Genomic DNA, 25,704 nt, shown 5'->3' with positions numbered 1-25,704 from the left:
CTGCCTGCACAAGTGGGTCCCTGACCCCTGAGTAGCCTAACTGGGAGACATCCCCCACTAGGGGCAGACCTACACCTCACACCTCACACAGCGGGGTACACCCCTGAGACGAAGCTTCCAGAGCAAGAATCAGACAGCAACACTCGCTGTTCAGCAACATTCTATCTTCTGTAGCCTCTGCTGCTGATACCCAGGCAAACAGGGTCTGGAGTGGACCTCAAGCAAATTCCAACATACCTACAGCTGAGGGTCCTGACTGTTAGAAGGAAAACTAACAAACAGAAAGGACACCCACATCAAAACCCCATCAGTACATCACCATCATCAAAGACCAAAGGCAGATAAAACCACAAAGATGGGGAAAAAGCAGTGCAGAAAAGCTGGACATTCAAAAAATCAGAGCGCACCTCCCCCTCCAAAAGAATGCAGCTTATCGCCAGCAACGGAACAAAGCTGGATGGAGAATGACTTTGATGAGTTGAGAGAAGAAGGCTTCAGTCGATCAAACTTCTTAGAGCTAAAGGAGGAGCTACGTAACCAGTGCAAAGAAACTAAAAACCTTGAAAAAAGAATGGATGAATGGATAACTAGAATAATCAATGCAGAGAAGACCTTAAAAGAACTGATATAGACAAAAACCATAACATGAAAACTACGTGACAAATGCACAAGCTTCAGTAACTGACTCGATCAACTGGAAGAAAACAGTATCAGCGACTGAAGATCAAATGAATGAAATGAAGTGAGAAGAGAAGCATGGAGAAAAAAGAGTAAAAAGAAATGAATGAAGCCTCCAAGAAGTATGGGATTATGTGAAAAGATCAAATCTACATCTGATTGGTGTGCCTGAAAGTGAGGGAGAAAATGGAACCAAGTTGGAAAACACTCTGCAGGATATCACCCAGGAGAACTTCCCCAACCTAGTAAGGCAGGCCAACATTCAAATTCAGGAAATACAGAGAACGCCACAATGATACTCCTAGAGAAGAGCAACTCCAAGACACATAATTGTCAGATTCATCAAAGTTGAAATGAAGGAAAAAATGTTAAGGGCAGCCAGAGAGAAAGGTCAGGTTACACATAAAGGAAAGCCCATCAGACTAACAGCAGATTTCTCAGCAGAAACTCTACAAGCCAGAAGAGAGTGGAGGCCAATAGTCAACATTCTTAAAGAAAATAATTTTCAACCCAGAATTTCATATCTAGCCAAACTAAGCTTCATAAGTTAAGGAGAAATAAAATCCTTTACAGACAAGCAAATGCTGAGAGATTTTGTCACCACCAGGCCTGCCCTACAAGAGATCCTGAAGGAAGCACTAAACATGGAAAGGAACAACAGGTACCAGCCATTGCAAAAACATGTCAAAATGTAAAGTCCATCAATGCTAGGAAGAAACTGCATCAACTAGTGAGCAAAATAACCAGCTAATATCATAATGACAGGATCAAGTTCACACATAACAATATTAACCTTAAATGTAAATGGACTAAATGGTCCAATTAAAAGACAGACTGGCAAATTGGATAAAGAGTCAAGACCCATCAGTATGCTGTATTCAGGAGACCCATCTCACATGCAGAGATACACATAGGCTCAAAATAAAGGGATGGAGGAAGATCTACCAAGCAAATGGAAAACAAAAAAAGACGAGGGGTTGCAATCCTAGACTCTGATAAAACAGACTTTAAACCATCAAAGATCAAAAGAGACAAAGAAGGCCATTACATAATGGTAAAGGGATCAATTCAACAGGAAGATCTAACTATCCTAAATATATATGCACCCAATACAGGAGAACCCAGATTCATAAAGCAAGTCCTTAGAGACTTACAAAGAGGCTTAGACTCCCATTCAATAATAATGGGAGACTTTAACACCCCACTGTCAACATTAGACAGATCAATGAGACAGAAAGATAACAGGGATATCCAGCAATTGAACTCAATTCTGCACCAAGTGGACCTAATAAACATCTACAGAACTCTCCACCCCAAATCAATAGAATATACATTCTTCTCAGCACCACATTGCACTTATTCCAAAATTGACCACATAGTTGGAAGTAAAGCACTCCTCAGCAAATGTAAAAGAACAGAAATTATAACAAACTGTCTCTCAGACCACAGTGCAAGCAAACTAGAACTCAGGACTAAGAAACTCAATCAAAACTGCTCAACTACATGGAAACTGAACAACCTGCTCCTGAATGACTATTGGGTACATAACGAAATGAAGGCAGAAATAAAGATGTTTTTTGAAACCAATGAGAACAAAGATACAACATACCAGAATCTCTGGGACACATTTAAAGCAGTGTGTAGAGGGAAATTTATAGCACTAAATGCCCACAAGAGAAAGCAGAAAAGATCTAAAATTGACACTCTAACATCACAATTAAAAGAACTAGAGAAACAAGAGCAAACACATTCAAAAGCTAGCAAAAGGCAAGAAATAACTAAGATCAGAGGAGAACTGAAGGAGACAGAGACACAAAAAACCCTCCAAAAAATCAATGAATCCAGGAGCTGGTTTTTTGAAAGATCAACAAAATTGATAGACCACTAGCAAGACTAATAAAGAAGAAAAGAGAGAAGAATCAAAGAGTTGCAATAAAAAATGATAAAGGGGATATCACCACCGATCCCACAGAAATACAAACTACCATCAGAGAATACTATAAACACCTCTACGCAAATAAACTAGAAAACCTAGAAGAAATGGATAATTTTCTGGACACTTACACTCTCCCAAGACTAAACCAGGAAGAAGTTGAATCCCTGAATAGACCAATAGCAGGCTCTGAAATTGAGGCAATAATCAATAGCCTACCAACCAAAAAAAGTCCAGGACCAGATGATTCACAGCCGAATTCTACCAGAGGTACAAGGAGGAGTTGGTACCATTCCTTCTGAAACTATTCCAATCAACAGAAAAAGAGGGAATCCTCCCTAACTCATTTTATGAGGCTAGCATCATCCTGATACCAAAGCCTGGCAATAAATGTAATCCAGCATATAACCAGAACCAAAGACAAAAACCACATGATTATCTCAATAGATGCAGAAAAGGCCTTTGACAAAATTCAACAGCCCTTTGTGCTAAAAACTCTCAATAACTTCAGTATTGATGGAACGTATCTCAAAATAATAAGAGCTATTTATGACAAACCCACAGCCAGTATCATACTGAATGGGTAAAAACTGCAAGCATTCCCTTTGAATGCCCGCCTGTAATCCCAGCTACTCGGGAGGCTGAGGCAGAAGAATTGCTTGAACAGGGGAGGTGGAGGTTGCAGTGAGCCAAGATCATGCCACTGCACTCCCAGTTTCCGTTTCAAAAAAAAAAAAAAGCAAATAATGTATACATACGGTAAAATAGCACATCCATATAGTCTGAAAATCATCACTTAAAAACAACTTATTTTCCCAATTCATTATTTTTGAGGAAAAAACTCATTACAATTCTTGCCTTTATCAGAATCTTCATAGTTTGTTCTCTCTGCTGGCAACTCATCACTTCCCCAGGTTATTGCATCATCATCAGTCTTCTTTTCTTGTGACTTCTGAATTAAGCTATGAAAACAAAACACATTTGTAACATTTTCTTCATTTCTGTACTCAAATTAAACATTACAGCCCTGAATGATTTTCTCTACAATTATTACAGTATTTTAAAATAGAATGTCTGATTAAGAAAACCAAATCCACAATTCTTAAAATTTATTGGTAGATGTAAACAACTGAGACGTATAATGGTTTAATACAGTTTTAAAATTTATCCTTGGACAGATCCCAGGTCTTTGAACTTCAGACTGAAGGAGTCCATTTGAGGATGTAGAAGGTGGTGGTTTGATTTCTATCCTTCAACATGGATGAGTGATTACAATTGTAACGGCGTATAGCTCTTTCTCCTTCTTTTCAGCAGCTGCCCACTATTGCAAAATATCAATGTATCTTAATTTATTTAAAGAAGTCTCTGTTGACGGGTATAGCCTTTTGCTACAACAGGAGGCCAGAAGGACACTCCTGTACCTGGGCACTCACTTAATGTAATGAAACCCAGTACAAGTTCTCAATATTTTGGGAGTGCAAAACAGATGGTAAGGTGGATGGCTTTGTTAAGGTGGATGGCTAGGAAAGAGAAACTAGGTAGGAGAACGGTGTTTAGTGCTAAGGTGAGGTGAAAAAGCATACGTAAAAGCCTGAATGCATTTTGAACTTTCTGATATTCAGGGGGAACAAAGCAGAGTACTTTTATCCGATGACATTAGTATACACCAGGACATGGACTAATGCTCCCAAGATGTCAACAGGGCAGCAATTATGCTGCTTTTATGACAGATGTTTCCCCCTGTTCTAACTCACTGTGGGTGACACCACTTATTTTGCTGGGTTAAAAAGCTCTATATCCATGAAATGTCTGGGAAAGCTTCACTAGAGAGTTCTCCTCTTGTGTGACAATGTTCCTGCTCATTCCTCTCATCAAACAAGGCAATTCTGTGAGCTTCAGTGGAAAATTACTAGGAATCCATCTTAGAGTCCTTATTTGGCTCCTTCTGACTTTTTGTTCCTCAATCTCAAAAAATCTGTAAAGGGCATGCATTTTTCTTCAGTTAATAAGGTAAAAAAGACTGCACTGATATGGTTAAATTGGCAGGATCTTCTGTTTTTTAGGGATGAATTAAATGGCTAGTATCATCACCTACAAAAGTGTGCTAAACTTGATGGAGCTTATGTTAATAAAGTTTATATTTTACATTTTTATCTTTTAACTCTATTTTTTCATGAACTTTCTGAAGTCCCCTCATATATATAAAACCTTTCCCTCACATATATTTTGGTTAAAAAAGACCTTATTTTATAATTAGAAATTGTTTAAAACATATTTTTGTGGGTTTTAAAAAACTTTCTTACTTTTTTTGTTTCATATTCTCTTTAAAAATTTGTAAATTTTTAAAGTATAGAAAAATAGAGAAACTGAAAAATAAATGACCCAACATGAGAAGACAGTCACTATCATGATTGTTGGCACATTTCCATTAGTTCACTCTTTCATTCATTTTTTCCCATGGTAAAGAGAATATCGCTTTTTTGAAGTAATGGTATAATAAACACATTTCACATGTCACTAGAATCTCCTAGTAACAAAAATTTTAAAACTTTTTTTTTTTTTTGAGACAGTGTCTCGCTCTGTTGCCCAGGCTGGAGTGCAGTGGCGTGATCTCGGCTCACTGTAACATCTGCCTCCCGGGTTCCAGTAATTCTCCTGCCTTAGCCTCCTGAGTAGCTGGGATTACAGGCATGCGTCACCACATCCAGCTAATTTTTATATTTTTAGTAGAGACGGGGTTTCACCATGTTGGCCAGACTGGTCTCCAACTCCTGGCCTCAAGTGATCTGCCCATCTCAGCCTCCCAAAGTTCTGGGATTACAGGCATGAGACACCATGCCTGTGTTTTTGTCTTTTTTAGTAGAGAACAGGGTTTCACCATGTTGGTCAGGCTAGTCTTGAACTCCTGACCTCAAGTGATCCGCCTGCCTCAGCCTCCCAAAGCACTGGGATTACAGGCATGAGCCACTGCACCTGGCCTGAAAAATTTAAAGCATTCTTAATATTCAATCATAGTTTCATAATTTACTCAACAATGCTTATTTTACTCAGAGCATTTATAGGCAGACAGACAGATAGATAGAAGCATTATGGATACTTTGCAAATTATTTTCTTACCTTTCACTTTTTACTTTTTCTTCACAATATTCTTCACAGCCATTCATTTTGGTGGGCTACAATAAAAAAAAATAAGAATCAAATCAGCCCATTGTAACAAAAATATCAATCTCATACTATTTTTTTCCTGTTAGTTATTTCCTATATTTACTGTTATTGTTCATCTTTATATTACAAAGACACATATGACATTCAATTAATACACTCCAAATAGTGGCTGAGACATCAGTGGCCCAACAGTCTTTGCTGTTCCCACTTAGTTATCTTCACACTCATCTTGGCTTTTCATTTTTTTAAAGAGATGGAGTCTGTTGCCTGGGCTGGAGTCCAGTGGTACAATCATGACTCATCGTAACCTCAAACTCTTGGGCTCAAGCAATCCTCCCCCCTCAGCCTCCTGAGTACTAGGGACTACAGGTGTATGCCACCATGCCCAGTTAATTTTTTTTTTTTTTCTGTAGAGATGGGATCTCACTATGTTGCCCAGGCTGGTCTTAAACTCCTAGCCTTGAGTTACTCTCCTGCCTTAGCCTCCCAAAGTGTTGGGATTACAGGTGTCAGCCATTGCAGCCAGCTTGGCCTTCATTTCTTATATTAAAAATATGAATAGGAAAGAGGTAAAGAGGAAAAAAGATGAAAGTGTGAATTAATGATAATTTAGATATGCACATTTGGTATATGCTTTTCTACTACTTCAATTTTAAAATCTGAAAAAAACTTTGAGAAAATCTTAGTAGTTTCAAATATGTTAAATTATAATATATTGCCCCTTTATCATTAAAGATTAGTCAACTCATACTTTAACTGAGTATGGTATGTTTCAAAGATCCAAATACTGCAGCAGGAGCAGTTTGCTACAATTAGAAAGAGATGCCAAATTGTATCCTTTTTTTGTTATACTTCGAGTTCTGGGGTACATGTGCATACCATGCAGGTTTGTTACATAGGTATACATGTGCCTTGTTGGTTTGCTGTACCCATCAACTCATCATTTACATTAGGTATTTCTCCTAATGCTATCCCTCCCCCAATCCCCCACACCCGTGACAGGCCCTGGTGTGTGACGTTCCCTGCCCTGTGTCCATGTGTTCTCATTGTTCAGCTCCCACCTATGAGTGAGAACATGTGGTGGTTGGTTTTCTGTCCTTGTGATAGTTTGCTTAGAATGATGGTTCCTAGCTTCATCCATGTCCCTGCAAAGGACATGAACTCATCCTGTTTTAAGGCTGCATAGTATTCCATGGTGTATATGTGCCACATTTTCTTTATTCAGTCTATCATTGATGGACATTTGGGTTGGTTCCAAGTCTTTGCTACTGTGAACAGTGATGCAAAAAACATACGTGTGCATGTGTCTTTATGGTAGCATGATTTATAATTCTTTGGGTATATACCCAGTAATGGGATCGCTGGGTCAATGAGTATTTCTAGTTCTAGATCCTTGAGGAATCACCACACTGTCTTCCACAAACGTTGAACTACTTTACACTCCCACCAACAGTGTAAAAGCATTCCTATTTCTCCACATCCTCTCCAGCTTCTGCTGTTTCCTGACTTTTTAATGACAACCATTCTTTTTTTTTTTTTTTTACAGACTAATTTCTTTATTGAAATAAAGATAGAATATATATGGGAAACTCCTCAACAAAGTACTAGCAACACAAATCAAGCAACACACAAAAAGAATAAGACACTATAACCAAGTGGGATTTATTCCAGGAATGCAAAGTTGGCTTAATATATGAAAATAAATTAATGTAATACATCATATCAATGGGATAAAGGATGAAAAACCATGGTAATCTCAATTAATGCAGGAAAAGCATTTGACAAAATTTAATACCTTTCATGATAAGAAAACATTCAATAAACTAGGAACAGAAGGGAACTTCAGGCTGAGTGTGGTGGCTCATCCCTGTTATACCAGTACTTTGGGAGGCCAGGGTGGGCAGATCACCTGAGGTCAGGAGTTTGAGACCAGCCTGGCCAACATGGTAAAATATTTTCTCTACTAAAAAATTTTAAAAATTAGCCAGGTGTGGTGGTGCGCACCTGTAATCCCAGCTATTCAGGAGGCTGAGGCAGGAAAATAATTTGAATTCATGGGGCAGAGGTGCAGTGAGACGAGATCATGTCACTGCACACCAACCTGGGTGATAGAGCCAGACTCTGTCTCAAATTAAAAAAAGAAGGGCACTTACTCGATCTGATAAAGGCTATCTTAAAAAAACCCACACCCAACATATTTAATGTAACTAAAGGCATTTTTCTCCTAAAATCAGGAACAAGACAAGGATGTTTCTCTCATCACTTCTATTTAAGACTGTATGGCAGGTCCTAGTCATAGCAATCAAGAAAAAGAAATAAAAGGCATCTGGACTGGAAAGGAAGAAGTAAAACTAAATCTATTTGCAGGTGACATGAATGATCGCCATTCTAACTGGCATGAGATGGTATCTCATTGTGGTTTTGATTTGCATTTCTCTGATGACTAGTGACAATGAGAATTTTTTCACATGTCTGTTGGCTGCATAAATGTCTTCTTTTGAGAAGTGTCTGTTCATATCCTTTGCCCACTTTTTGATAGGATTGTTTTTTCCTTGTAAATTTATTTAAGTTGTTTGTAGATTCTGGATACTAGTCCTTTGTCAGATGGGTAGATTGCAAAACCTGTTCACTCTAATGATAGTTTCTTTTGCCGTGCAGATGCTCTTTAGTTTAATTAGATCCCATTTGTCTGTTTTGGCTTTTGTTGCCATGGCTTTTGTTGTTTTAGTCATGAAGTCTTTGCCCATGCCTATGACCTGAATGGTATTGCCTAGGTTTTCTTCTAGGGTTTTTATGGGGTTAGGTCTTACATTTAAGTCTGTAATCCATCTTGAGTTAATTTTTGTATATGGTGTAAGGAAGGAATCCAGTTTCAGTTTTTCTACATATGGCTATCCAGTTTTCCCAGCTCCGTTTATTAAATAGGGAATCCTTTCCCCACTGATTGTTTTTGTCAGGTTTGTCAAAGATCAGATGGTTGTAGATGTGTGGTATTATTTCTAAGGCCTCAGTTCTGTTCCATTGGTCTATATATCTGTTTTGGTACCAGTACCATGCTGTTTTGGTTACTGTAGCCTTGTAGTGTAGTTTGAAGTCAGGTAGTGTGATGCCTCCAGTTTTGTTCTTTTTGCTTAGGATTGTCTTCGCTATGTGGGCTCTTTTTGGGTTCCATATGAACTTTAGTTTTTTCCAATTCTGTGAAGAAAGTCAGTGGTAGCTTGATGGGGATAGCATTGAATCAATATATTACCTTGGGCAGTATAGCCATTTTCACAATATTGATTCTTCCTATCCATAAGCATGGAATGTTCTTCCATTTATTTGTGTCCTCTTTTATTTCATTGAGCAGTGGTTTGTAGTTCTGCTTGAAGAGGTCCTTCACATCCATTTTAAGTTGGATTCCTAGGTATTTTATTCTCTTTGTAGTAATTGTGAATGGGAGTTCATGCATGATTTGGCTCTCTGTCTACTATTGGTGTACAGGAATGCTTGTGATTTTTGCACATTGATTTTGTATCCCGAGAGTTTGCTGAAGTTGCTTATCTGTTTAAGGAGATTTTGGGCTGAGACAATGGGGTTTTCTAAATATACAATCATGTCATCTGCAAACAGAGACAATCTGACTTCCTCTTTTTGTAATTGAACATCCTTTATTTCTTTCTCTCACCTAATTTCCCTAGCCAGAACTTCCAATACTGTATTGAATAGGAGTGGTGAGAGAGGGCATCCTTATCTTGTGCTGGTTTTCAAAGGGAATGCTTCCAGTTTTTGCCCATTCAGTATGATATTGGCTGTGAATATGTCATAAATAGCTGTTATTATTTTGAGATACATTCCATCAATACCTAGTTTATTGAGAGTTTTTAGTATGAAGGGCTGTTGAATTTTGTCAAAGGCCTTTTCTGCATCTATTGAGATAATTATGTGGTTTTTGTCAATGGTTCTGTTTATGCGATGGATTATGTTTACTGATTTGTAGATGTTGAACCAGCTTTGCATCCTAGGGATGAAGCTGAGTTGATTGTGATGGATAAGCTTTTTGATGTGCTGCTGGATTCGGTTTGCCAGTATTTTATTGAGGATTTTTGCATCAATGTTCACCAGGGATATTAGCCTAAAATTCTCTTTGTTGTGTCTCTGCCAGGCTTTGGTATCAGGATGATGCTAGCCTCATAAAATGAGTTAGGGAGGATTCCCTCTTTTTTTATTGATTGGATTAGTTTCAGAAGGAATGGTACCAGCTCCCTTTTGTACCTCTGGTAGAATCTGACTGTGAATCCATCTGGTCCTGGACTCTTTTTGGTTGGTAGGCTATTAATTTTTGTCTCAATTTCAGAGCCTGTTATTGGTCTATTCAGAGATTCAATTTCTCCTTCGTTTAGTCTTAGGAGGGTGTATGTGTCCAGGAATTTATCCATTTCTTCTAGATTTTGTAGTTTATTTGCACAGAGGTGTTTATGGCATTCTCTGATGGCAGTTTGTATTTCTGTGGGATCAGTGGTGATATCCCCTTTATCATTTTTTATTGCATCTATTTGATTCTTCTCTCTTTTCTCCTTATTAGTCTTACTAGTGGTGTATTTTGTTGATCTTTTCAAAAAAGTAGCTCCTGGATTCATTGATTTTTTGAAGGGTTTTTTGTGTCTCTGTCTCCTTCAGTTCTCCTCTGATCTTAGTTATTTCTTGCCTTCTGCTAGCTTTTGAATGTGTTTCCTCTTGCTTCTCTAGTTCTTTTAATTGTGATGTTAGGGTGTCGATTTTAGATCTTTTCTGCTTTCTCTTGTGGGCATTTAGTGCTATAAATTTCCCTCTACACATTGCTTTATATGTGCCCCAGAGATTCAGGTACATTGTGTCTTTGTTCTCATTGGTTTCAAAGAACATCTTTATTTCTGCCTTCATTTTGTTATGTACCCAGTAGTCATTCAGGAGCAGGTTGTTCAGTTTCCAGGTAGTTGTTTGGTTTTGAGTGAGTTTATTAATCCTAAATTCTAATATGATTGCACTGTGGTCTGAGAGACAGTTTGTTACAATTTCTGTTCTTTTACATTTGCTGAGTAGTGTTTTACTTCCAATTATGTGTTCAATTTTAGAGTAAGTGTGATGTGGTACTGAGAAGAATGTATATTCTGTTGATTTGGAGTGGAGAGTTCTGTAAATATCTATTATGTCCACTTGGTACAGAGCTGAGTTCAAGTCCTGGATATCCTTGTTAACCTTCTGTCTCGCTGATCTGTCTTGACAGTGGGGTGTTAAAGTCTCCCATTATTATTGTATAGGAGTATGAGTCTCTTTTGTAGGTCTCTAAAGACTTGCTTTATGAATCTGGGTGCTCCTGTATTGGGTGCATATATATTTAGGATATTTAGCTCTTCTTGTTGAATTGATCCTTTTACCATTATGTAATGGATTTCTTCATCTTTTTTGATCTTTGTTGGTTTAAAGTCTGTTTTATCGGAGACTAGGATTGCAACCCCTGCTTTTTTTTTTTGTTTCCATTTGCTTGGTAGATCTTCCACCATCCCTTTATTTTGAGGTTATGCACATCACTGCATGTGAGATGGGTCTCCTGAATACAGCACAGCAATGGGTCTTGAGTCTATCCTATTTGCCAATCTGTGTCTTTAATTGGGGCATTTAGTCCATTTACATTTAAGGTTAATACTGTTATGTGTGAATGTGATCCTGTCATTATGATGTTATCTGGTTATTTTGCCTGTTAATTGATGCAGTTTCTTCATAGCATCGATAGTCTTTACCATTTGGGGTGTTTTTGCAGTGGCTGGTACTAGTTGTTCCTTTCCATGTTTAGTGCTTCCTTCAGGAGCTCTTGTAAGGCAGGCCTGGTGGTGACAAAATCTCTCAGCATTTGCTTGTCTGTAAAGGATTTTATTTCTCCTTCACTTATGAAGCTTAGTTTGGCTGGATATGAGATTCTGAGTTGAAAATTATTTTCTTCAAGAATGTTGACTATTGGCCCCCACTCTCTTCTGGCTTGTAGGCTTTCTGCTGAGAGATCCATTGTTATTCTGATGGGCCTCCCTTTGTGGGTAACCTGACCTTTCTCTCTGGCTGACTTAACATTTTTTCCTTCATTTCAACCTTGGTGAATCTGACAATTACGTGTCTTGGGGTTGCTCTTCTCTAGGAGTATCTTTGTGGTGTTCTCTGTATTTCCTGAATTTGAACGTTGGCCTGCCTTGCTAGGTTGGGGAAGTTCTCCTGAGTAATATCCTGAAGAGTGTGTTCCAACTTGGTTCCATTCTCCCTGTCCTTTCCAGTACACCAATCAAATATAGATTTGGTCTTTTCACACAGTCCCATATTTCTATGAGTGTTTGTTTTTTTTACTCTTTTTTCTCGAATCTTCTTGCTTTATTTCATTAATTTGATCTTCAATCACTGATATCCTTTATTTTACTTGATTGAATCGGCTACTGAAGCTCATACATGTGTCATGAAGTTCTCGTGCCATGGTTTTCAGCTCCATCAGGTCATTTAAGATCTTATCTACACTGTTTATTCTAGTTAGCCATTTGTCTAACCTTTTTTCAAGGTTTTTAGCTTTCTTGTGATGGGTTAGAACATGCTCCTTTAGTTTGGAGTAGTTTGTTATTACCGAACTTCTGAAGTCTGTTTCTGTCAACTCGTCAAACTCATTCTCTGTTCAGTTTTGTTCCCTTGCTGGCAAGGGGCTGCGATCCTTTGAAGGAGAAGAGGAGCTCTGGTTTTTGGAATTTTCCGCTTTTCTGCTCTGGTTTCTCCCCATCTTTGTGGTTTTCTTTACCTTTGGTCTTAGATGTTGGTGACCTACAGATAGGGTTTTGGAGTGAATGACCTTTTTGTTGATGTTGATGCTATTCCTTTCTGTTTGCTAGTTTTCCTTCAGTCAGGCCCCTCAGCTGCAGGTCTGTTGGAGTTTGCTGGAGGTCCACTCCAGACCCTGTTTGCCTGAGTATCACCAGCAGAGGCTGTAGAACAGCAAATATTGCTGCCTGATCTTTCCTCTGGAAGCTTCATCCCAGAGGGGCACCCGCCTGTTTGAGGTGTCTGTCGACCGCTACTGAGAGGTGTCTCACAGTCAGGCTACGTGGGGATCAGGGACCCGCTTGGGGAGGCAGTCTGTCTGTTCTCAGAGTTTGAACGGTGTGCTGAGGGAACCACTACTCTCTTCAGAGCTGTCAAACAGTGACTTTTAAGTCTGGAGAAGCTGTCTGCTGCCTTTTGTTCTGCTCTGCCCTGCTCCCAGAGGAGGAATCTAGAGAGGCAGTAGGCCTTGCTGAGCTGCGGTGGGCTCCGTCCCATTTGAACTTCCCAGCAGCTTTGTTTACACTGTGAGCTACTCAAGCCTCAGCAATGGTGGATGCCCCCCACTGGTCAAGCTGCAGTGCTGCAGGTTGATCTCAGACGGCTGCACTAGCAGTCAGCAAGGCTCCATGGGCATAGGACCCGCTGAGCCAGACATCGGAGGGTATCTTCTGGTCTGCTGGTTGCTGGGTCTGTGGGAAATGCGCAGTATATGGTCAGGGGTGTACCATTTCTCCAGGTACAGTCTGTCACAGCTTTCCTTGGCTAGGAAAGGGAAATCCCCTGACCCCTTGCACTTCCTGGGTGAGGTGATGCCCCACTCTGCTTCAGCTCACCCTCCATAGGCTGCACCCACTGTCCAATGGGTCCCATTGAGATGAACCAGATACCTCAGTTGGAAACGCAGAAATCACCCATCTTCTGCATCGATCTTGCTAGGAGCTGCAGACCGGAGCTGTTCCTATTCGGCCATTTTGGAAGTGACCACCCCCAGATTGTATTCTTAAATGGTTAGTAAATTATACGATTGAACCTTTATCAGGACAAATTTTCTTAACAAATAGGAAATTCCCTTGAAGACCCTGAATTATCTGGCCCCTGTTTACTTTTATAATCTCCCCTTTACCCACTAGGCTTCAAATTCATGGGTCTTTTAGTTCTTCAAAATCACTCATCCCTTCTTACCACAAAGCCCTTCTGATGGTGTCTTCTCCTCCTGAAGATGTTTTCTATCCACCCAATCTAAAGCAGGTTTCCTTGGTTATTCTTTTATGTGTGTGTGTGGGGCACTTAAAAACAACAAACAAACTTCATAGACCTTAACGCAACTTGTAATTACATATTTATTTGTGTGTTTGATTTTTTCCTCCTTTCCTCTCCATTAGTAAGCTCTACCAAGGCAGGAATCATGTTGGTCTGTTCACCACTGTGTGTCCACACACGCTTATGTTTGAGACCTAGTTTATTACATCCATTTAATAAAAATGACACCTGTCATATGACCTTTCAGTTACAGACTTTGTAGAGTTAAAAAGTACCATAATGAAATTACCCTGATAATAATTTCAATTTAGTTGATGTAAATGTAGAACTTCTACAGTAGAAGGAAAAAGGTTTTAATCCACTGTCAACTAAAAGGAAATTTCCTAGACCTCATCTGTTTTAAGAAGCTGCTCATTTTAGTCTGGATTAAATTTTTTTTCCAACTAAAGTCATTTGCATTCCTTATTTCCCATTACAATCCTGGTCTAAGAATATAGCATGTGTATAATGATTTTAGAAAGTACAAAGCCTTTTATAAGAGTCAAATGCTGTTATAAATATGAAAATTTTAATAATACTATTATTAAATGAAAATGGTGAGGTAAAACTCAATTAGAAATAAGCTACAGTGATACCTGTATTAACCAATTACCACTATTTTTGTAAAGTTCACTTGTGTATGGGGGAGAGTTGGTTAAGAAGATTGGCCTTCAGTTTCTTGTCAGTATGGACTGAAGGACCTTTGGAAGAGAAGGCAGCTGTGGTACTACCTCACCGAATATATTTAAGATTTTTTAAAAGAGTGGTCAGCCCATTTGAAGGTTATTTTACAATCCTAGTGCTCAAGGAATCCAGATCCAGTAACTTGGGAGTAGAGGAACTATCTCCTGGATCTAGGATGAACTACATAATTTGCAGTGCCAGGAGCCACATGCAAATAAGAGATCTCTTGTTAAAAACTTATTAAGAACTTCAGGTTGATGATGGTACAGCACTATAGCATATTCGAAGTAGGAGGCTCTTATAAGCACAGGGTTCTGTGTGATTGCACTGGCTGAATGCCCATAAAGCCAGTCCTTCTGAGATCCAACAGTCAAGCAGAATTATCCTCAGGTGCCGGAGAGTCACTAAAAGTTTTTGCCTAAGAAATTAAAAACACTACATAAGAAGAATATGTTTGAATAAATTAAAACCATTAAAAAATAACCAGAATTAGAAAGCGTATTGATTCATTTCAGTGGCAAGAGATGTGGGAAGATCAAATTCCTTGGCATGGCATGTAAGTCACTTCATGAACTAACACCTTGCCTATCTTTTTAGGCTTAGCTTTCAAGACATCCTGTGATACCCTACTTGCAATGACTTAGTGTCCTGAATGTTCCAGGCTCATCTATACCTTCATTCCTCTGCTAAAGCAGCTCCACAGTATGTATGGAATGCTCTTTCCTAGCTTATCTTAACTATCAAACATCTTTAAGATGCTAATTCTCTAGAAAGCTTTAATAACTTTATCCACCTACTCCTGTGTAGCCCCGACCATTTTCCCCCTTCTTTGTAGCTCTCGCTGAACTCCATATAAACATTTAATAGAATATGTTTCTACAGCTTTTTAAAAATTACATTTACTTATTTACATGTGTACTTCTCTCAAGTTGACTACCAGAGTGGACAAGCAAATTTAGGACAGAAACCCTAACACCTCTTCTTACCCCATCATCTCCAGCAAAATTAGTCAAATAAGTTCAATAGCTAAATGGTTTTGAAACTGTAGACAATAATTTATAGTAATGTATATGATTAGCATTCATTCTTTCATTCTTAAATAAGACATAGGCATTGACCTAACGTACTTCACTAAGTAATTCACTAAGAGGTACTAAAGAGTACAATTACAATACTGAATGAGAAACACAATGAATGTATAAATAGGTATCATGTATAATCTTTCTTCTATAAGAAGATATTTCTATATTCCTATACTTTTTAATACCAATGGTTAGCATCTTAACTTTTGGTACATGATAAAACTTTCAAAGTTACAGAATATACTGTTAGAACCAATTCAGTAAATAATACACAATTTGTTTAGGGTGATTTCAAGCACTTATAAAAGACTATTATCAGAAGTTCTAAATAATTCTTAAAACTAACCAGTTCTAAAATATAGGTAATATTCTAGAAATATAAGATGAAACAGAAAACTTTTCCAGAATGCTAGCTTGGTCTTCTTTCAGCTAGGGGAGATTAGTCATATTTGCAAATTTTAAATTTGTCTGCTTATGAATATAATTGTCATAGTGATTTAAACATGTTCCTAGAATTAGATACAAATAAAAATTTTAAATGTTTTAATGTAAGATCCCTGTTACTCCTTTCCTAAATTTGTTCCCTCACTTTCTTTGCTTTGTTTACCATTATTTAAAATAGATTCTAAAGCAGAAGTCCCATTTATTCAGGAAGTACTAATTTAATATATCTAGCCCAAAATGTATTCTCAATGCATGTATTTGCAGGATCTATCTGTACTTCAGTGGCAAGACAATTATATAGTTCCTAATAATTTGTGTCCTCTTACTGACAAAAAGAAAATTTAAAATTCATCAACAGATGGCCAATTTAATAAATTATGGTATAACCTTACAATAAAATAATAGGAAGTCATTAAAATGTATGAGGCAAATTTACACATCTCACATGGAAAGAGGGTAATGATCAATTCTTAAGTGAAAACCAAATTCAGAACCATGTGATAAAATGTATATTAAAAAATTATGTATGTATACAAATATTTATGTTTTGATATGCACAGTGGAAAGGTAGAAATCAAAATTTTTAACAATAGCTACCTCAGATGAATAAGATAAATATGTTTTTAAAAAGGGACCTACTTTTTTTTTTTTTTGAGACGGACTCTCACTCTTGTTGCCCAGGCTGGAGTGCAGTGGCGTGATTTTGGCTCACTGCAACCTCCGCCTCCCAGGTTAAAGCGATTCTCCTGCCTCAGCATCCCAAGTAGCTGGGATTACAGGCATGCAACACCTTGCCCAGCTAATTTTGTATTTTTAGTAGAGACGGGGTTTCTCCATGTTGGTCAGGCTGGTCTTGAACTCCCAACCTCAGGTGATCAGCCCACCTCGGCCTCCCAGAGTGTTGAGATTACAGGCGTGAGCCACCATACCTGACTGGGACTTACATTTTTGAAGATTCTGTTGGAAACTTTTTTACAATAAGGATGTAATATATTTTCATAATGAAAATAATATAAAAAGATAACTTGAAAGAAGTTTTCTGCCATAAAACAGTCATAGCTCAGTATAAATGAGAATCTATATTATGTTAACAAGCTTTCTTTACTCTTTTAAAAGAAAAAGCATGTGACATGACTTTTCTTTTATTTTTTGGGGGGACTGAGTCTCGATCTATTGCACAGGCTGGAGTGCAGTGGCATGATCTCCGCTCACTGCAACCTCTGCCTCCCAGGTTCAAGTGGTTCTCCAGCCTCAGACTCCTGAAGGGCTGGGATTACAGGCGTGCACCACCACATCTGGCTAATTTTTTATATTTTTGGCAGAGACAGGGTTTCACCATGTTGGCCAGGCTGGTCTTGAACTCCTGACCTCAAGTGATCTGCCCTCCTCGGCCTTTCAAAAGTGCTGGGATTACTGCCATGAGCCAATGCGCTCAGTCTACATCACATTTCTGAAATGGCAATTACAGATTTTTACTTTCTTAGTTAAAAGACATTACAACATACATTTTAAGGGGCATTTTAATGTTACTATTAAATATTAATAAAAATGTGATAAAGTCATGACTTAAAATGTTCAGAAAACCTTTTCTAAAGAGCCCATTTTTACTGTAATTATTAATATTCTGATTATATGAAAGTGCGTCTTAAGAAAAACACTAGCGACTGTCACATTTTGAGATATCTAATATTTGTATGATTATTTTTGTAGCTTGAGAAATACATACTTATCAGTCATAAGCCTCTGTGTATATATATATACACTATTTGTAAATATTTAATGAACAGTTATGTATGTATGAGATTGTGTGTAAGTACAAGCATGCATGATAACTAGTGTAAGAACATTCAAACCAGCACAGTTTTAATTTTGAATATATGAAGTAGGAAGATTAAGAAGGATAATGAGAAGAATTATCCCAGAATATTACGCAAGGTCAGATTTGTACACATAGGGTGATGCTGGGTTTGAAGAATCTTAAATATAATTTATCCACTATTTCATGCTTTTCCTTAGTCTAATGTCCTAGAAGATCCTAAGTTTTAAGGTTTTAAAGAATAATTTAGAAAGTTTAGCATTACATTTTTGAAAACCAATTGTTTTTTTTTCTATTTTTTTTAATTTGAGAAAATTTATGTAATGATTCTTTCACACTAGGATAGGATGACACTTTAATGTAACACATGAAATTAATCTCTGTTTTCCTCCTAAATTTAATTTTTGAGTAAAACAGGAAATAATCTCTGATTATTTCACCTTCTGGGTTAAAACCTATAATTCTAACAAGTTGACATATCCTAGGTTGTTTAGGTATTACTGTTACCTCAGTAAGATACTCAGGTAAAGGTGAACCATCGCAGTCTGTATCTTCTGTTCTTTCTGCTGATAACTTCCCATTCATCTTTAATGTACCTGAGAGAGGAATATAAAGGCCAAGATGAATTAATAAAACTATTGAGGAGGTAGAAAAGTTTTCATTTGCCTGCAAAAGAAGGCAGTGTATAAACCAATATCCATAAATAGTTTCAATGTTTTAACTAGAAAGGAAGAAATGATCAAATATATATCAGTATAAAATTTCTGGTTACAATTATCTACTAAAATTAAAATGAGAATGGCTCGGGGAAAATGTTTGGACTCTAACACTTCTAGAAGTAAAATTCATGATATAAATGATACATTTGGAAATCTCACTAATAAGGTAACCCACTTACAAATATGGAAAATAAAAAAAAGGAGATAACAAATTCTATTTTGTTTCTGAAATATTACACACTAATGAGGAATAGAGGAAGAACTAATGCATTACATATTTACTCAAAAAATGCTCCCTAGAGATGTTCTTGTACTCCATAGTATACCAATTTATTCATCTGGTTCATGTACCTGGAACACAGGCGTTTCCTGCTGCATTATTTTGGTTTAAAAGATTCTGGGCTTCCTCATCCACAACATCCAGCAGAGACTGGATAACTTCAGCTTCTTGGGGATCATCATAAATGTCATCTTCTTGTATACAGGATTCTTGAAAAATAATAATTTACATGGGGTTTTACTTTAAAAATATTGACACGAGAAAGGGACAAGGCGTTAAATAGAATTTGCTAGGTGCTTTCAAATTTTAAGCAACCAATTTTAAAAGTAGCAATGACTGGAAAAGTAGTTTACACTAATGTGATCCGGTCATTTTTAGTTCTAAGACTACCCTGGCTGCTATGATGAAAGACCACACAAATGTAAATTACAAAGAATAAACCAAAATCAATGTTGGTGATATGGCTTTTCACAAGGCATTAATAATTTAATGTTTATTTTATTAAATGACTCTCAATGTATTAATTCATGAAAGAAACAAAGTTATGTTACAAAGATTAAGGATATAATAGATCAGACAAAACATCCTGAAGACATTTTTTCTAAACTATTAGGTAGCCTGTGAATTGCTACTTCACAAAATATAAGAAACACTGTAGAACACAGCAGCTATCTTTTCAATCACTTAAAAAAAATTAGTCTCAGAGACGAGAATGAATACTGGGACATTTGTATATTGTTCTTTTGCTTATTTGAGCAATAATCTTTCCCTTTAAAGCTACAGTAATATATAAAGTAAAGAAAAGAGGATACCTATTTTTTTTTAATTACCTGAGTTATTAGGGCATTTAGAGTAATTAGATGACTGATTTGGAAAACTACCTTTGGACAGAGCCAAGTTTGGTGATCCCTTTATCTGATAAGTAGAACATTTTCCTTTGGGGTACGAGATTTCATTTATTTCTTCCCCATCAACCTAAAGCATAAAACCAAAGCAAATCATCAGATAGTATTTTACTAACTTCCAGGATTGGGGGACTGCACATTGTCTCTCTCCTCTTCTTTCTTAGTACAAGATCCATCTTATGTCTCTCCACCTTAGATCAGTGTTTGAAGGAAATATCAGTGCAATGAAATGTGCATAGGGCATGGGGCTTCCCATCATTAAATATATCTGGAAACACTAGGTGAAACAACATTAACTCAAAATTTTTATTCCAGGAATTTTCACAGTCCTTGCTAATATAAACTTTGAGTTGCTAAAAGAGAACTCTATTATGTAGTACTTCTTAAAATATCCGACTGAAGACATCTCTTTTTTGAAGCAATTTTGTAAGACTTGTTTTTCATACAATTTAAAAGAAGTTTAATAGGACTATTAAAGCTTAAAAGTTGAGGGAAAGAGAAAATACCAACTTTTCAAGTACTTCTGAGTCTATTACATGGATATAGTCTCCAATTTAGTGACCTGATAATCTATTAGGTATAAAGATTTTCAAATCTAGTCTAAGTCTCAAATAAATTTAAGAAAAACAATGAATTCATAACAATAAAATAATTATTGAATAGAATGTAAATTTTGAATGCAATGTTCAACGGTCTATTACATGGATATAGTCTCCAATTTAGTGACCTGATAATCCATTAGGTATAAAGATTTTCAAATCTAGTCTAAGTCTCATATAAATTTAAGACAATGAATTCATAACAATAGAATAATTATTGAATAGAATGTAAATTTTGAATGCAATGTTCAACTGTGAAGCACTTCATGAAGCATACCCTATCAAAAGAAAAATGACTTGAAAAAAATGCAAAAATAAATGCTTGGAATAAATTAAAATAATTTTATACAAATAAAAGGTTGTGCTTTATTCTAAAGGTTTCACTCATTCTATTAAGATAAAAAGTATACATGGTAGATGCAATAGAATTTTAAAAAATAAATAATGGTAATATAATATCAAAAAGCTTCACTGGATTATGAAACTCCATTCTCAATGAGAAATTAATAGTATAGATATTAGCATTCAACGACAGAGTATTGTCTGGGAGACTTCCTGGAAGATTTTAACAAAAACATGCTGGCAGCCATGAACAGCAAAAGGGTTTTATGTTAATCTAGGGTTTTATGTTAATTTAACAAAAACTCTACTCTTCTTTCTTTCAACAACATGCTGATTATTTAAAAAGAAGAGCACTATACAGTGTGAATACTACTAGAAATACATGAAAATTCAGTTGCTTTGCTATGTGAAATTGAAGACATTCTGAATAATGTCTTCATAGTGAGTGAATAGTGAGTGTTGCTGTAGCTCAATTTCAACACATACAAATAACAAAAAATTTTTGTTTTTGTGTCTCAGTCATTACTGCCTTAAAATGTTCTGCTGTAATTATCTTTTCATGGCTTGCTAGACCAAGTCACAAGTGTGAGACAACATAATGAAATGAAAGGTGTAGAATTTTGGAATTCTGGTCATGAAATTATTTTTCTCCTTCCACACTAAAGCCAGCTCATGTTGACATAATAAGACTTTCAGATTAATAAAAGAGCGATCCCTCAGTGCTGCATTTTACATGGCAAGCCATTCCATATTGAAGTTCAGAACATATTGTATGGGATGTACGTGGAATAAAACAATTCCATGAAATGAAGATCCAGCTGTGATCATTGTAGAAATGTAATTACATACCACGAGGAAAATCACAAAAAGGGGATGTTAGCCACATAAATGGGCATGTAAGTAGACTTAAAGAGAGCATGAAATGGAATTTAACTATGTATTAGTTTTGTTAAGTCACCCCTAGATTTCTCTGTGCTAATCTTAAATGATTAAAGCTGTCTCATTTAATCATTTGGTAAAGCATTTTCTAAGTCTTTCAAAAGCAAGTAAACCTATTATTTATTTATTTATTTGCTACTTCTGTTTTTTCCTCACTGGTTGCATGGATTTGAACTTGAAGGTTACTGCTTGCCAAAACTAGCCCAAAGGAACAATTCCACTCTTAATTATATTATTCTTCTCTTCCCATGGTCTAAAAGACAATCAAAAGAATTTTACATATTAGTAAGAAAAATCTCCGCACTAAAGTTATCTATTTAACTGGTTAGTGTATTTAAAAGCTGAGTGTGTGCCAAATGACATACGGTTACCTATGTGAGGCTCTATGTTGTATGATTTACTTAGCAAGGCCTATTAGTTCAGTAAAATATAGCCTTACTATTAATATGAATATCTAAAGAAGACAAATATTTAAATATGAAATCAATTTGGTTCAAAACACAAACATGCTGTTACTTAGATAAGGAGGTATGACATGAAAGAGGGTGGACTTTTTCTTACCGTGGACAATGAATCATTAGGAGTGAGGGCAGGCTGGCTGCAAGATCCCATGCTGTAGGAACCTGAAAGGACAATATAGGAAGTAAGGGGATGAGCCAATCCAAACCACAAGAGGGATATCAAAATAATTAAAGAAAACTCACATTTCTGGGATGTTGTTATTTTTATTAGTATACTAAAATAATTCATATTACAAAATGATTAAAAACCAAATAAATGGAATATTATTTGATTCCAAAGCTTTAATATTTTGGGGGTTTATCCCAAGGAAAAAGCTAATTTCTTTTCTTTTCTTTTTTTTTTTTCCAGACAGAGTCACGCTCTGTTGCCAGGCGCAATCTCAGCTCACTGCAACCTCCGACTCCCTGGTTCAAGTGATTCTGCTGCCTCAGCCTCCCAAGTATCTGGGATTACAGGCATGCACCACCATGCCCAGCTAATTTTTGTATTTTTAGCAGAGACGGGATTTCACCATGTTGGCCAGGATGGTCTCAATCTCCTGACCTTGTGATCTGCCCGCCTTAGCCTTGCAAAGTGCTGGGATTACAGGCGTGAGGAAAAAGCTAATTTCTTAAAAGAAAATAGTTCACATAAAAGCTAGTTTGGGCTGAATGGTTCGTGTGAGACACTGATTATAATTTCTCCCTTTGAACGGGTGAGCCATCACAGGTGCTTAACTATGTTCAGTTTACTATTTAAAATAAGGTAGTAAGCTTTTTAAAGTCTGATTTCAAAAAGACTATCAATTCAATACAGGAAAATAAATTATGGATAAAACAGAAAAGAACTTTTAATATATTTTTAAGTCAAATGTTAATTTTAATCCTTAGCTATCATTACTACAATTCAATATATTAAAAAAGGAGATTATGTTTCACTTACAGCTAAAACATCACATATTTAAACATACTTCATTCATTAAATTATATTTTCAAGAGACTGAGAAAAATACGGTAGAGTTTGGAAAACTTTATAAGAAAACAAAGAAAGAAACAAATATAGGTAAGTACATTTAAGAACCTCTATTTGGGAATGACCCTAAAATAATTCTGCCTAGAAAGATAAAAACTGAGATGGAATTTTTATAGACAAATCTTTAGAATTCTGTGGATGATGTTACATAGAGTCCGAGAATGGGTTTTAATATTCCTTGCAAGAAAAATATTATTAAACTTCTAAGAAAAATAAAAAATATAGCAATAATACACCACTGGTTCAAAATAATCACATTGGCATAGTACAAAACATAATAGTTTATTATTTGTAATCTCTCTCTCCTGTTCCCCTAAATGCTTCCTTCCCTGTTTGCCCTACATAACCACCGAGCTGCTGTCACTATAATTTGCATTGTCTACAACTCTGTAATAGAATCATACAGTATGAACTATTTTTTTTTGCTCTGGCTTATTTAACTCAGAACATTTATTATGAGGTTATTTTAATTACTTTTTTTGCTTGTATCAACAGTTCATTCCTTTTTATTGCTGTGTGGTTTTTCATTGTTTGGATATACTACAATTGGTTTATCAATTCAATAGATTTTGGACATTTGAGTTGTTTCAAATTTTGGCTATTACAAGTAACCTCTAGAAACATTTCGGTACAAGTTTTAATGTAGAATATAGGCTTACTTTCTTCAAGTGAACAGCTGGCAGTGGAAAAGCTGGATTATATTTTAGGTGTAAGTTAAAATTTTTAAGAAATTGTCAAGCTGTTTTCCAAAATGGATGTGCCATTTTACATTCCCATTACCGTAGTAGAGTACAGTAAAATGAATATATCCTTACCATTGCTTTTGGTTGGCTTTGGAGCTGAAACAGCAGACCTCTTTGAACTGGGGACCACTGGAAGATCATTTCTGTGTTGTAAAAAAAGACAACTGCAAATCATCTTGGCACATTGTAGCCTCGACCTCCCAGGCCCAAGCAATCCTCGTGGCCTCAAGCAATGCTCCCACCTCAGCCTCCCAAGTAGCTGGGACCACAGGCATGTGCCACCATGCTCAGCTATTTTTTTGTATTTTTTGTAGAGATGGGGTTTTGTCATGTTGCCCAGGCTGGTCTCGAACTCCTGAGTTCAAGCAATCCACCTGCCTAGGCCTCCCCAAGTGCTGAGATTACAGGTGTGAGCCACTGCGCCTGGCCCGGGAGATATTCTTGACCCAGAAAAGGTTAAGAATCACTTCTTTACGTAGTTTTTCTCTGGGCTTCAGTTTAACATATCACCCTATTTCCCCTTCTATTGAAAACACTGCTAATATTCATTATCTAATAACTCAGTTCACTGTTACTTAGTCAATAGTTCAAAGATAACTTAGAAGTCACAGATCATTAAGTTTTATATATCTAAAGCCCTAGATACGTGTTTTTCTTTTAAATTAAAGTGAAAATCTAGATGAAATATTTCTATTCAAAGGACTATAAGAAGAATGGTGCCACCCAAAGTACAAAACAGCCAAAAAGATAGCACCTTAGAAATAGAAGATTAGTATGCAATCTTATTGTTGCTGATAATTGAGAGAAAAGGGGAGTTGCCTAAGGTGTACAGTATTGGGAGAGGCAATATATTTCAAGTTCTGAGTACCCTTGTATGTTCTTGCTGACTAGCCCCAAAATGCAAGGTCCTGACCTTTTTTTTTATCTGGGCCACTTCTTAAGGTTGTATCTGCAGTGAGCAACCATGAAGGATGTGGTAACTTCTCTCCTCCAACAAAAACAGGCTTTCTTACAGACTGCTATAAAATGGTGGGTTCCCAAGGCTCTTCTTAAAGCATTCCTCTCCTATAATACAACCCATTGCATGTGTACAAATCCACAGGCCCACATATGTCATTTTTATGGGACCTGGAAGACAAGTAGAACTGACACGGATGCCATGCTCACGCTGCTTGCTATGCATTAGTAATAGTCTTTTATCTCTGATTCAGGAGTTTTATGTCTTCTGTTAGCATCCATGTAACAAAGACAGGCTAACTTATTAGCTTGCAAGTACAGTAAAATTCCAAACCCTTTACAGTTCCCTTTATGGAAGGAGGTCATAAACCAAGGAGTATAAGGAGTCTCTAGAAAGTGGACATACAGATAATTACTACAAATATACATCCCTCCATTATTGCTACCCTATGGGCTTTAATAAAAGAGGGCAGACACACACAATGAAGAGAGAGCTAGACGAAGAATGAAGGAGAAAGTAATTGTGACTACCATGACTGTATTTTTGGTGACTACAGCTAAGATAAAAGCAGAAGGACAAAAGAAAATTACTTCAAGGCTGGGCTGAAGAGTGCTCTACTAATTTTGAGGCAAAATATTCAGTTGGACTTAAAGTTAGCAAAAATATTAATTTCCACAGAAATACTTTCCAGGTTGTTTGAAGACTTCCCTTCCTTCCTAATTAACATTCAAGTAGACCTATGAAAACAATTGTATGCCAATCCAATTTTTAGATA

At 36.7% G+C, this 25,704-nt stretch overlaps 1 protein-coding gene across 11 annotated transcripts in view; it reads right to left on the bottom strand.

Moving 5' to 3' along the window:
• The window catches only part of PTPN13 (protein tyrosine phosphatase non-receptor type 13), a 221,670-nt gene that overhangs the window by 16,013 nt on the left and 179,953 nt on the right, over positions 1–25,704 (bottom strand). For 7 of the 11 annotated variants that reach the window (XM_037986516.2, XM_007999154.3, XM_007999156.3 and 4 more), the window contains 7 exons: positions 24,044–24,114; positions 22,257–22,318; positions 19,741–19,885; positions 18,982–19,119; positions 18,419–18,507; positions 5,729–5,784; positions 3,470–3,573 (listed from right to left, as the gene is read on the bottom strand). In XM_037986516.2, the coding sequence (XP_037842444.2) occupies positions 3,470–3,573; positions 5,729–5,784; positions 18,419–18,507; positions 18,982–19,119; positions 19,741–19,885; positions 22,257–22,318; positions 24,044–24,114 (665 nt within the window). The remainder of the gene's footprint in view (positions 1–3,469; positions 3,574–5,728; positions 5,785–18,418; positions 18,508–18,981; positions 19,120–19,740; positions 19,886–22,256; positions 22,319–24,043; positions 24,115–25,704) is intronic. The other 4 variants (XM_007999157.3, XM_007999159.3, XM_007999160.3 and 1 more) reach the window with 1 other exon arrangement.

Source organism: Chlorocebus sabaeus, chromosome 7 (assembly GCF_047675955.1).
Source record: "Chlorocebus sabaeus isolate Y175 chromosome 7, mChlSab1.0.hap1, whole genome shotgun sequence".
Classification (NCBI taxonomy): Eukaryota; Metazoa; Chordata; class Mammalia; order Primates; family Cercopithecidae; genus Chlorocebus; species Chlorocebus sabaeus.
The sequence above is the reverse complement of the archived record's forward strand: the minus strand, read 5'-3'. Positions and strand labels throughout refer to the sequence as shown.